This window comes from Rhineura floridana, chromosome 4, assembly GCF_030035675.1.
Source record: "Rhineura floridana isolate rRhiFlo1 chromosome 4, rRhiFlo1.hap2, whole genome shotgun sequence".
Classification (NCBI taxonomy): Eukaryota; Metazoa; Chordata; class Lepidosauria; order Squamata; family Rhineuridae; genus Rhineura; species Rhineura floridana.
The window spans coordinates 141931167-141945586 of record NC_084483.1 but is presented as its reverse complement, the minus strand read 5'-3'; the positions used below and the strand labels follow the sequence as shown (position 1 = coordinate 141945586).

Here is a 14420-nt window from a genome sequence, read left to right as displayed (position 1 = left end):
AAATGTACAAGAAAATCATTTTCTTGAGATTACTTTTAAACTTTTCTTTCACAGATGATGAAGATGGTATGGACTGCATGGACAATGAAAGGCGACCACACTTCCCTCAGTTTTCCTATTCTGCAAGCGGACGGGAATAGCTTGTTGTTTTGTTCTGCTGCTTCACGATCATATTAGATTTATCACTGAAAATGATTCCTGACATCACCACCAGTATTTGCTATTATTTAGGATAGCAGAGCACTTTCAGAGATCATTCCAAATTGAACAAGTTCCCTTCTTGACCAATCAACCTCTTTGATTTATTTGCATGACATTTTATATTGGTCTAAGGTCCCCTGCTGTTACTGCTGTCCACTAACTCAGCAAGAAAGTAACAGTAAGAAGCTATCCACAAATGTTGTGGTGTTAGATGACAAATTCTCAGTGGTGCATTTTGTGCACAGCTGGTTATCATTCTTTTGTCTTCTCAGAGCAGAGGCTAAAGAACATGTTGATCTGAGATGCATTCCTCACCTTCTAGAAGACAAATCAAATTCTAGTAAATATATATATATATATATATATATATATAATGGTTTATGAATTCTCACATCTCTTTGAGCTGGACAGAACAAGGAAAAGTAGACGGTGGTGTATATATACAAAGCTTTTGGTAGGCATATCATCACTTGAATCAGACATGTCGTTAACATTTGGATGAAAACATTCAGGAAGACGACTTATAACTGTTAATATATATAAATATATATATATAAATATATATATATTGTTTTTAATTACTGTTGGATTCTACACAAGAAGCAGAAAGGCTGGGATCATCTAGCCACCACTTCCAGATTCATGTGCAATTATGGAGAACTGAACTTTTAAAATGCAAGAACTTAAGGCATAAAAGCAGCAACTGAAGTTGTTTAAAGGTCTTATGATTTGCATCTCTCTCATGCTTTTCTTTTTCTTTGTTGATATACATCACCTTTGGAGGCTGAAGAATGTAGACAAGCATAACATCACTTTTCACCAAAATTTGTACACAAAGGTAAACAGGAGTTTGCCTCACATGTTTTCACTTTGAGTTTGTGAATTAGCTTTTTTCTTCAGGTGTTTTAACGGAATATTTTTGTTACATTTCAATAGTATTTATTTTTAGTGACGATTGTATGTGTCATGTTTGCAAATGCTGCTATATCCTAGAAGAGGCTTACCATTTATTTTGTAATGTATGGAAGGACTGTACAAGCTGAACAAAATAATGCACTTTTTCCCATGTGAAAAATGTTAACAAGACTCTGAAAGTGTACCCTGTACTTTTTATCAGGTTTCCACAGGAGAAACATTTCATTATTGTCAAGAGAAAATCCCAAAGCCATGCATCCAGGCGAGTGCACTCTCTACTCAATATAGTATAGGACTCTGATAGTCACTTGAACTTTTTAGCGATGCTAAGTTTACAGCGATTACAACAAAAACACTTTACTATAATGTTTCAAACAATATAATATATTACATTGGTGGGAACAGCCATTCTAAAGTGGTGTTTGATCACTGGCCCCAACAGATATAACATTGTTAGTGAACTGAATTAACGGAATATTTGAATTCTTTATTTTATGATTTTTAAAAAGTAAACATGGTGAGGGAAGGCAATCTCTTATACAGCCTTTGGTTCTGGGAGTTGGGATTTTCTGAATGAGCCAGTAAATGTAATAACAGTGCAACAGTACTGACATCACACAATGCTACTTCATGGGATCATTGAAATACCTTGGATTCATTATTTTTTCACCTGTAACAAACTGTGATTTAGCTTAGTATTACTGATGCTGTGTATGAATGTGTACAATACTTTTGAGAAGAAAATAATATTTACATGCAGATGTTTTAGCCTCTTGATGCTGAAAATTTAGATACCCTAGCATATAAACCACTGCAGGCAGTGGAACGTGCTGGGGCTATCAAGAGGCATGTAGGCATCTTATTAAGGCAGCTAAGACAAACACATTTTCCATAAGCAAAGCAGATTTTATTGTATCTCTGCATCATAGTAGGTCATGGTTAGTAGGTCACCTCTTGAGTGGATGGAATACAGAATAAAACTACATCTACACTTGGTGTTAGAGGTGGTGATGCTGAAGTACTAAGGAGCAATGAGAGTGAATCAGTGGCTAGAATTTTTAAGTTTAAGACCAGTGTCCTATTATACCAAATGGGACCACATGATAATATTCATTGTGGCCCCAATCCTGAGTCTCTTATAAACAGAAAACTCTCTGCTGGCCAGATGGGCAGTGTGGTCATTTGTGAAGCTCTACTTGCCCTTTAGTGTGGGGAATTGGGGAGAAGAGCTTAGTAGCTTCAGCCTCCAATCAGATGATCAGCCCTTTCAAATGTTAACACCACCTGCTGTCTTTGTATCAGATATGTACTAGCCGGATTTAATAAGGGGCACCACATGCACAACCCCTCATGTAAGATGGGGTATTTCCCCTCCCCATGCAGTGCCCTTTATTACATAAGCATGGGATCTGCACATGGATCAAACTTGATAGATTGGGAAAAGTATGCCTTTCCATGGCTTAAATATTTCCTAACTAGGCTCAACTGCAGCTTATAGCAGTGCTATTTTTCTGGTTCCTAATCCATAGAAAAATCCTTTTAGGTATAATAAAAATATCAAGCTGTTATATCTCAGTGCTAGAATAATATTTAAAGAAGCCGACAGTGATTTATTTGAAAACCATGCAATATGTCAATCGGTGGGGATCATTCTATGGAGTCCCATTCTACACTTGGAAAAATATAATAAAATAATCTGCATTCTAAATGGTTAAAACTCTCATTTTAATGAACTTTTAAAAATTAATGTATTTGCCTTAACCATACCTCATTGATTTCAGAATTGCTAGCACTTTGGTCTGGGAACATAACACAGTAAGCTTTCATTCTCTGGGCTGGTAGAAAGATAACATAGGTGTTGTTTAAGACAGAAAATTTCTATGGTCTCACTCTCTGTGATGTCAAAGGGTGGGAAGTTTGCCTTGTATGGTTGCCCAGCCCCACCCCAGCACTTAGGTTTATATGTCTTTGAGCGTGGGGTATTAAGATTAATGCATAGTGACCCATTTCTTTTCCCACTACTTGAAAAGCCTTTCTCTTATAATGTTACCAAAATGGGGAAAAAAATCTAGAGCCAACTGTGTTGATTAAGAAAATACTCAAAAATAAATGCTAATACCTTTCCAGCTAGGGGTGACACGCTCAGCAAGCTTGAACACTCACTGGCCTAGTTGGATGAGGAATTGCATGCAGAAATAGGTACAATGTATATGGTTTCCTATACCAATACAAAAGACAGAGATTACCATAGAAATTTTCACTATTTTCCTCAAATCAAATACAGTAGGGCCCCGCTTTACAGCGCTTCACTAATGCGGCAGTCTCAATTAGACACAGTTAAACTAAAGCCCCACTCATACGGCGCTTGTTCCACTTTTATGGCGGTTTTCGGGCATTGCACCCCATTCTATTCAATGAGTTCTGCTTTTCAGCAGGGGTCCGGAACGTAACCCGCCGTATGAGTGGGGCCCTACTGTATCACCTTTATATTTCTCTTTTATGAATTTGCCCGCAGAATAACTATGTTCCCAGACTATAGAGGACATAAGTTTTAACACTTCAAATTCAAAATTAAAGTTGTGTTCAGAATATCTTTGTCAGTTCAGGAAGGCTCCCAAAATGTCAAAAATACTTTAACTATTTAAAATTGTCACACATCAACTCATGTCATTGTTACTGGGTTGTATCCAACATTGTATGCGTGAAAGGCCCTCATGAATTGAGCTTTCCACCACTTCTCTTGGGGTGCAAATGTACGGTTTTTCCTTACTAACTGCAGGGTCTCTCTGTTACACACTTTGCTGCTACTGTTCATATGGGCTGCCGTAGAATTTCCTTATCTTGCTCCCAGCATTTGCCTCAGACTTCTGTCTTTATGTTACATTAAATGAAAAAATATATATACTTGAGTTCATGCCCATACTTGGAATGACCCTTTGGAGTTGAGAGTTAGGAATCTCCAATTCATATTCATAGAAATATAGAAATTAATCAAAGCAGCAGCTGAAACATACTCTTGACACTTCCCTTCTGCTTCCTCATAGCTTCCTCTGAGTTTCGCTAGACCTTGACGGGAGTTTTAAAAAACAGTACATTTCAGACTTGTTGATTCCAGCTTGTACTGGCTTCCAAGACATAATGTGTGTCCTCTTGTACTGCAGCCGTCTTTGAGGAAATAGGTCATTTCTGTTTATATTTTGGCAGTTTTGCACACAACTTTGCTTTCCACACTAATGATTCTTCCAGCACATTTCTGCTAACTACAGAGCATCTATTTCAGTATTGTTTGATACATTTTCCAACTTTCTTTGTTTGAAGCTGGCAGTTCTTGCACAGGCCATGCGCTTCTCCTAGAAAACAAATGTAAGGTTTTTCCTTACTAACTGCAGGGTATCTTTATTACACCTCAGTGTACACACTTTGCTGCTACTGTTTGTACTGTCTACAGTAGAATTTCCTTATTTGGGTCCTGGTATAATGCATCACAGGCAAGCATGAAATAAATAACAAACTCTAAAGTGGTAATTAAATTACCTCCCTGTAGCTGTAGAGTTTCTGAAATTTCTTGACCTTGCTAGTTCTTTCATTAGACCCATGACAGATCTAGTTATATGGTTAAGGACTTGAAGCAGACACAACTACAAATCTAAGGAACCGTATTACTGTTGGTCATACTTAAACTGTTTTATTTCCTTAAGTGTATGACCCACAAGGATGTGAAACTACAACTGTTTTTGTACACTGTACATCCTTAGTATTTTTACACGTATATGATAGGGATGCACATTATTTTCCTTCGTACAGACAGCTTAAATAAAGCACTATGGCAATCTGCGACTTATGTATTGTTGTTGCTTTTGTTTTGAGGTGCAAACATGTATAAAGGTTGCAACAAAGGAGTTTTTAGTTTTATCTATGACTTTTAGGATAAAAGCAATTTTATTCTATGAAAATGGTAAAAAATAAAGCAATATCTCTGCAATTGCAAATTACTGCAGATATCTTGAGTGCTATGGTATACTTGAGAAAAGTATAGATCATAATATGCAGCCCATCTAAAAGCAACTTTAAAATTTTATTGTGATGACTGTGCATTCTCTCATCATGTGATAGTAATAGATAATGCTATGTGAATTGTTAGCTAATTTCAATTGTTATACATTTATTTGAAAATTACTATAACTTGCTGCCTTCCTATATGGAGATTTCAAACAGAGCTGAACATTCCATAACTGAAAACATATACAAAGTCCTAATGATGTGCAAGATACTCGCCATCCAGAGGGTCCACAGTTCAGAAAATGTGGGAGAAAGGAATAAAGGAGTCAGAAAGAAGGGTGCACGAAGACAAGCTGCACAGTTTACAAGAAAGTTTGTAGATAGGCTTGCTGAAGAGGAAGATAGAGAGGCAACGTAGAAGACTGTTAAGAAACAGACAGGTGGGGTTTTTTTTAACAAAAAAAATATGTAAGTTTATTTTAGGAAAACACTTAAGGTGTAAAAGGGCAGAGAAAGTTAAAAATGAAAGATCCTAGGATGAACAACAAACGTTATGGATGGGAGTTTGAGAGAAGAATGAAGAAGTAAGGTTAGGAAGAACATAAAAGACCAGACCAAGAACAACACATGACAAATGAAATTACTGTAAAAAGTCCTGAAAATGCTGACAATGTGTGCTTTTCCAAGATTATAGAGAACAGTTATATGTCTGGTTTAAGAAGTGGAACCCTCTTGGGAAATGCATAGATTTCAGTATGGCAACTACATAAAAACTAAACTTTTGGTTCTGCTTTCTTATCCTGAGAATTCATATGGTGTCATTTTCCTAGTTTGTGATGTCAAATCATTTCTGATCATCAGAATACATTTCAAGTAAAACAAGGTTTATTTATATTTATGTACTATTTTAATATAACATGGGTTATATTTCTATACACACAGTAACATAGATAAATGACACAATATACAGATCTTCAATTTACTAAAATATTGAGAAACAAAAATAAAGGTGCTGTACTTATGTTTAGTGTATTAAATTTCTTAAGACACTTCTTCCTTAAAAAAGAATCAAGATGTCTTACAACAGATTCAGATATACAATAATTAAAAACAAAAAAATACAAAATACAAATGCCATAAAATAATAAGCCTCCCCTCCCCCACCAACAGAATCACCAGGAACAACCAATTAGTATAAGACTAATATTTATTTTAAAATAGAGAAATCTGTAGTAAATTAAGGCATTAGAAGGAACATAATAAATCCTGTGGGTCTTTAGTATTTCTGTCCTATACTTGTGTGATCTGATTACTGTCCATTTTAGCCAGGTCTCCTTTTTGTGTACATTTCATCCATTCTTTTCATAATACATTACATATAACCATATTAATTTAGCAAAAACTACCTCATCACATAGTTGAATGGTGCCAGTCTCTCTCATTGTGTCAACTGTCCTAGTCTTGTAAAGCCCACCAAATGGTTTCCATGATATTTGAGTGGAGTGCTATCATCTTGCCAGACTTCAGATGGGAGATAAATTTGCCATTTTGTTGGTCAGTTGTCTGCTCTTGGCAAAAATGAAAATTGTAACATTAAATTAAGGACTTGCAAGGTGAAGTTGAGCAGTGACAAAAAAAATCTTGTGTTCTTTTGTGCGAAAATTTGACTTGCAAAAGGTTGTTCAAAATCAACAGCTGTTCCTTGTTGTACTACTATGCACATTTTTGTGCCACTTTTCTTTGAAGATTTCCCCCCAATTTACTAAGGCCTTTGTAAAGGTTCCATAGATCAGTGTCTGTGGAATCTATCCATATTTTTGAAACATCTGAGATTTGTGCATCTGTAGCATAACAATAGTAAAGCAACACATAATGCAGGTTATTTGATGGCCAACACAGCTATAAATTTCAATCTTGACAGAAGGTGTAAAATGACCAGTCTTAAAAGTGCAGGTTATTTCTCAGTGTCATTCCCCCCCCCCCGAATTACTTCATGGACTATTGTAAAGCATTTTAGGCTCCTTTACATTATTGCTTTCGGTTTTAGAGAGTATGACATCACCTAGCACACCTGAAAAGGAAACGTGAAAAATTAGACACTAATAATAAAATATTTCAATATTTTAATAACAAGCATTTTAATGTTCACAAATGATTCTTCAACCTCAAAAAAACACTGTTTGCATTCTCATTTATTTATATTTTTATTATGTTTATATTATGCCTTTTTTCAACAGAATTCAAATTGGCATACATAGGGTTGCCGAAAGTTCTCTCTTCTAGGCATTGACCAAACCTAGAGCTATTTATGTTCAGCAAGGTTGATTCACCATGGGCCCTTCAGACCATAGTCTTATGGACACTGCACTAAGTATTTTTTTTATGTTCCACTCTTTTACTAAGAGTAGCTATAGTGGCATGCAACATAATCACAAAACTCGACAATATAAATCAATAAAAGGCACAAATATAACAATTTCAAAAAGCAACAACAGAGAACAAAATACAGCTAACACTTTAAAATAAAACAAAAGCCTAACAGCAGCAGAGAAAAAGATGTTACAAATTTAAACTGACTAAAAAAGGTGTTACACAGTAAAAGTGTGAAAATAAAAGTGTCTTCAATTTCTGGCAAAGAGGGAGCCTGACAGTTTTAAACTGTACGGGCATTTCACAGTCATGAAACCACCATAGAAAAGGCCACAACTCTCATGTTCACTTACTGAATCTGCTGAGTTGGCACTGAGAGCAAGAAATCCGACAGTGATCTTAATTCCCAGGCAGGCCTGTATGGGAGAAGGGAGTAACCGGGCCCTAAGCTGCTTTTAAGTTTCAATACAAAAACAAAGGCTGCCATTTTTATATGGCTACCATATTGGAATCTGCACTTTACAAGATGGCTCCACATCTGAAATGAACTGCAAAACTAGTATACATAAGGTTAAGAAGTAAACCATCTAGTACACTAACTAGAAAGAAAACATTCTCAGGGATAAAGGGTAGCCGATGAAAGAACCAGGAATGTAATTGGACTGATTGCCAGTGACTAGTCCTGGTTAATTCTGGCCACAGAGTTTTGGTCAGAACTAAGGCAATCAATATGGAAATACAAAAACAAGTAAGGGTTTACAGTAGTCAAGTGAGAAGTAACTAAGACATAAACATGGTCTTATGGTTGGTTCACACATTCATGTACATCACTTGATCTTATCACCTTATTACTCTCAGCTGCATGTGTGAAATATCTCCATTGATATTTGAATTGGTATATGTGTATATTGGTTAATTTGTGATGGCTCATTGACACATGACATCACTTGACACGTTTATCAGTCAATGAATTCAGAATGTGTGTATTATCCCTTAGTGGGGACGATCTTATAAGGAAGACATCTAGCAGTGTGGCAAAATGGAAAAATAGAAAGTTTAGCAGCAGAAAGCTTGAGAGGACAACAAAAGGGGGGAAGCGGCAGTCAAAGGCTGTATACTTGACAAAAAATGAGGATAGTGTCAGCTTGATACTGATGGGAAAAGAGGTTTATGCAGAAACATCTGTTTGCCATGTGTGTAAGTGATGTCAAGACATCCGAAAGGTAATTGATGAGAGCTAGAAAGCTAGTAATATTACTGGTGGTTACAAGGGTGAGGGTGATAGGGATGAAAGGGCAAATAGCAAGATTAGGTGAGATGGTGCAAATTGTTGAGAGGAGGAGAATGATGAGAGCTGTGTTACAGGAGGAACAGGTGGATATGGATGGGCTTAACTTTCCATTGAAATCAATGGGATTACAGATCTTAAACTGTCTGGATTGTGCCTTAGTTATATGTAGTCAATACCGTTCTCCATTAAGTCCATATTTATTATTCTAAGAAAACATGTTGATGATTTAAGGCAGGAATTGTGTAGAACTATTCCTCTTAAAACACGTAGATTAAAATTCAGGTTTAGAATTTGTTTTGAATTAATATTCCGGAGAATTCTAACAATTGCATAGCTGTTTGCTTTAGACATTTTTAAAAAAAAAAAATTGTAAAATGACATAGCTTACACCTCTTCTGTTTACTTCTGTCAAGCATGTACACCTTTATTTATTTGGCTTGTTTTTTAAACCCACCCTACTGCTGAAAGCTCAAGGTGGATAACATTAAGAAACATTTTTAAATCTGTATTTAATAAATATTTATTATGTATTTATAAGGATGGAATGAAATTATTGCCTTGGTAATCAGTATTCAAAGCTAACATGTTGTCAGTCTTTAGTTTTGTTACCAAAACATCTTTAAAGCATTGAGAATGAAGGGCTTTTATACTGAACATCAGTTGGTATCCTAACTTGTTATAAGAATCCTGTAAAGGATATTTATCAGAGTGTTACAAAAAACATGGAGAAATTAACAACATTCATTTTAATATTTATAACTGGTGTATCGAAGAATGCAGCCCAGAACTTCCTGCTTTGCAACAGGGCACATCATTATCCAGAAACTGGTTCCTATGTTGGTTCCTCTTGGATTTGTGCTGATTTCTTAACCATGATTAAGAGATTGGGACTGTCCACTCTGTCTTGAGCTCACATACTCCTCTGTTTGACGTTCCCTGTCTCTTTGATGTTCCCTGTCTCTTTTCAGTGCAAACAGTGCTTAGCATACTAGCAATTAACCACTATTAGCTTTAAACCAGAACCCCTTCTCAGACAACAGCATTGGAGCTTGGCTGTGATACAGCTCCCTTTGGTTCAGTTCTACATTGGGCACAACCAGCTAAGTTATTTTCCCCAAAAAGAAAATTGTTCTTTTTTGAAACCACATTCTGAATGTGAACCTCATTGTGCTCTTGATGTCATTGTTTGGAAGAAGGTAAGAGATCCCAAACCTGCGAAACTCCTCTTGCTTCCCTTACATTTACCTTTGGGCAGCAAAGCAACAGTGACAGACTTCTTATTGGAGGTCTCTGTGAAGGCCCGTCCCTGTTGCCAATAATGCTGCCAGAGCAGTGCCCCAGACATAAGAGAAACATTGTTCTGCGCCCAATTCCATACTGTGGAGGCTGGGCACTATGGAAACGTAAAGGCCCATTCCTTGCCCCGGGATACTATTGAGCAGCCTAGCAGATGTAAGGAGCCCTGACCATCTCACACTCTGGAGAACTGGATTTCTTGAGTTGCCTGGTGCCCAGGCTGCTGATCTGACAGCATTCAGCAAGGCAGGCAGACAAGTGCACTGGCTTGGATTAAAATTAGACCTGGAAAATATTGTTTACAGAAAATGTCTTTGCTTTGTGATGCTACTGAGAATTGCGAACAGGACATGTTTATATTCCTAGACAGATACTTACAAACTTCAGCATCAATACCAGTCATAGACAGACTGCAGAGAGGTAAGTCATAGAAAGGGGAGTGAAGGCTTAACCTCATGCCCTTGTTGTGCTTCAAATTGAACTCCTGCCCTCCTGCTTTGTATGTGATTGAGGCAGACCCAGATTTAAACAAAGATTTGTGGCCATTATGTTCAGCATGACTCCATACCCCTGATGCATGAATCAGCTCTAAGGAAATAACAGGAGGAGTCCTGTGGTATAAGAATGAAGAACATTTCCACGTAAATATATTGTAATAGGAAGAATATAATGAGTGATATTTCCAGGGGAGTTATTTGTGGAAAAGAAAAAATAACCACAATGAGACCATTTATAAATCCATGAGAAAGACTTCCACCAGTATTCATCTGTCTTCTTGTATTGCAGTAAGGATATTACAAAGCACTTTACACTTTGTCTTACTGCATCAAAACTCTTGCAGGTAACAGATGCACTTTAATTTGAAAGTTTCCCATCTCTGAACCAAAATAAAACTGATGGTTGGCAACCCTGCTTTCTGGATTTTATTGTGGAAACATTTACATTATATTTTAGGATTTAGATTTTGAAAAAAATATTTGTATTAGTTAATGGTTTACAAACCATCTGGACAGGGATAACCTGGCTTCAGTGGTCCATGCTCTAGTAACCTCTAAATTAGATTATTGCAATGCACTCTATGTGGGGCTGCCTTTGAAGATGGTTCGGAAACTGCAGCTTGTGCAAAATGCAGCTGCCAGATTGGTAACAGGGACCAGACGGTCCGAACCTATAAAACCGAATCTGGCCCGCTTACACTGGCTGCCTGTATGTTTCCAAGCTCGATTCAAGGTGCTGGTTTTGACATATAAAGCCTTACACGGCTTGGGACCACAATACCTGATGGAACGCCTCTCCAGATATGAACCCACCTATACACTACGTTCAAGATCAAAGGCCCTCCGGGTGCCTACTCCGAGGGAAGCTTGGAGGATGGCAACAAGGGAGAGGGCCTTCTCAGTGGTGGCCCCCAAATTATGGAATGATCTCTCTGACAAGGTGCACCTGGCGCCAACACTGTTATCTTTTCGGCGCCAGGTCAAGACTTTCTTCTCCCAGGCATTTTAGCATGTGTTTTATATTGTTTTAAATTTTTTAATTGTGTTTTAAATTGTTTTTTAAAAGATGTATCTTAATTATATTTGTTTTTAGTTACTGTAAACTGCCCAGAGAGCTTCGGCTATGGGGCGGTATACAAGTATAATAAATAAATAAATAAACAAACAAAAATGGTTACAAAATAAGAACATAAGAGACTACTGGATCGGGCCAATGACCCATCTAATCCAGCATCCTGTTCTCACAGTGGCCAATCAGTTGTCCATGGGAAGCCCTAAGTGCAAGAGCAATCTTCCCTCTTGCAGTTTCCAGCAACTGATATTTGGAAGCATACCATCTCTGCCTATGGAGGCAGAGCATAGCAATCATGGCTAGTAGCCATTGATAGCCATGTCCTCAATGAATTTGTCGAATCCTCTTTTAAAGCCATCCAATCTGGTGGCCATCACTGCCTCTTGTGGGAGCAAATTCCATAGTTTAACTATGCACTGTATGAAAAAGTACTTTCTTTTGTGTGTCCTGAATCTTCCATACTCAGCTTCATTGGTTGTCCACAAGTTCTAGTGTTGAGAGGGGGAGAAAAACTTCTCTATCCACTTTCTCCATGCCATGCATAATTTTATACATTTCTATCATGTAACATCTTACCTTTTCTCTAAACTAAAAAGCCCCAAATGCTGCACCCTTTCCTCATAGGGAGTCTCTCCATCCCCTTGATCATTTGGGTTACCCTTTTTTAACCTTTCCAAACTCTACGATAGCCTTTTTGAGGTGAGTCAACCAGAACTGTGCACACTATTCCGAATGCAGCTGCACTGTAGATTTATATAACGGGATTCTGATATTGATAATTTTTTTTCAATAGCTTTCCTAATGATCCTTAGCATTGAAATTGCCTTTTTCACAACTGCCACACACTGAGCTGACATCTTCATTGAGCTTTCTCATTCCTCATCAGTCACCACCAGTTCAAACCCCATGAACTTATATGTGAAATGAAGATATTTTGCTCCAATGTTCATAACTTTACACTGAATTATATTTGCTATTTTACAGTCCGTTCACTCAGTTTAGAGAGGTCCTTTTGGAGTCTTTCGCAATCCCTTTTTGTTTTGACAACCCTGAAAAATTTAGTATCATGTGGCCACCCCATTGTTTACCCCTAACTCTAGATCATTTATGAACAAGTTAAAAAGCACAGGTCCCAATACCAATCTTTGGGGGCAGGCCTGTAGCCGAGGGGGGAGGGGATGCCATCCCCCCTAGAGCTGTGCTTTGTGTCCCCCAGGATTTTTTTTGGAGGGGGGAATTGTCTTCTTTTTAATTTGTGACATGACACAATTATAACCACCATTTAAAGACTGATAGCTTGTTTACAGACCATGGTATTCCCTATCTTTATGTATGAATGTGAAAACTGGACAGTGAAAAAAGTGGGTAAGAGAAAAATTAACTCATTTGAAATGTGGTGTTGGAGGAGAGCTTTTGCGGATACCATGGACCACGAAAAAGACAAATAATTGGGTGTTGAAAATGAAATGGAAATGGACTGCCGGCAGTGACTGGCCCAAGGTCACTAGAAGCTAAAATGATGAAACTGAGGTTATCATACTTTGGACACATAATGAGACGACATGACTCACTAGAAAAGACTATAATGCTGGGAAAAACAGAAGGGAGTATAAAAAAGAGGAAGACCAAACAAGAGATGGATTGATTCCATAAAGGAAGCCACAGACCTGAATTTACAAGATCTGAACACGGTGGTTTATAACAGATGCTATTGGAGGTCGCTGATTCATAGGGTTGCCATAAGTCGTAATTGACTTGAAGGCACATAACAATAACAAGCTTGTTTTAAGAACAGGAGCAATTTGAGAATAGGTTCCTCTGAAAAATTCAGTGAATAAGACAGGGCAAGGACACAAAAGCCTCAGCAGGAAGAGCCCCAAGAGTCTGCTCACTCAAGACTTTCCGTGATTGAGGGTGGATTTTTCATGATCACAATCATCCTATAATTACTTAAGTGATCCTGAAAAACAAAACCTGTATAGTAACATGACCTTTGAAGGGTTAAATATTTGTATTGTGGGCTAGAGTTAGACTCCACCCCTTGGACTTTCCTTTTTTCTGCTTTTCATTTTCATTTTCACTTGTGCTGTCTACTTAGCCTGAAATAAAGAAGCATGTTTGTTTGCCTACAGTAATTAAGACTTCGTTTATTCTGCAGTTATTATGATTAGTCGTGTAGGATTGGGTGCTCATTGCTAAAGGGTGAAATAAAAAGATAACTTAAAGTGATCTGAAAAAACTATCTACCCTATGTTATCCTTTACGCTTAAAGCACTCTCTATACTCACAATCATAGTAGCTATTTTTTCTTTTGTTGATTACTTGATGGCAAAGGATGAAAACAGCTGTAGAGGAATAGAAATACTGCTGTGCACATTATAATTAACTAGCTGCCTGGCTGGATACCTAGGCTGTAACTCAGGCCTAATTTCTGATTTTCCCAATATGTGTAGCTCAGCATGAATCCTTTTCAGGGTTTCTAGACAGGAAAATCAACCCAGCAACCAGTAAAAAAAAAAATTGAGTGGCTTTCTACAGTTAGTTTCCAATTGCTTAATTCATCCTTTATATAGCAGCCAGTTAAAATGTTTCCCCTTATTGCCCAACAGGAAGGAAAAGACCAGGAACAAGACAAGGAGGAGGACCTCTAAAGGAGGAGTTAACAAACACACCCTATAGTATTTATTTTCTCTCTGCCCTTCCCTAAACTTGTAGCATGGCATATTTGTTTTTTAGGTGAAATCTAGCACTGGGATGTCGGGTTTAAGCAAGCTTGCAT

At 37.4% G+C, this 14420-nt stretch overlaps 1 protein-coding gene across 10 annotated transcripts in view; it reads left to right on the top strand.

Moving 5' to 3' along the window:
• The window catches only part of AKT3 (AKT serine/threonine kinase 3), a 289204-nt gene extending 284027 nt beyond the window's left edge, over window positions 1-5177 (top strand). For 6 of the 10 annotated variants that reach the window (XM_061624607.1, XM_061624614.1, XM_061624611.1 and 3 more), the window contains one exon: window positions 55-5176. In XM_061624607.1, the coding sequence (XP_061480591.1) occupies window positions 55-140 (86 nt within the window). In that variant the 3' untranslated portion in view covers window positions 141-5176. Of the gene's footprint in view, window positions 1-54 lie in introns of all 10 variants that reach the window. The other 4 variants (XM_061624613.1, XM_061624616.1, XM_061624615.1 and 1 more) reach the window with 3 other exon arrangements.
• The last annotated feature ends 9243 nt before the right edge of the window (window positions 5178-14420 follow it).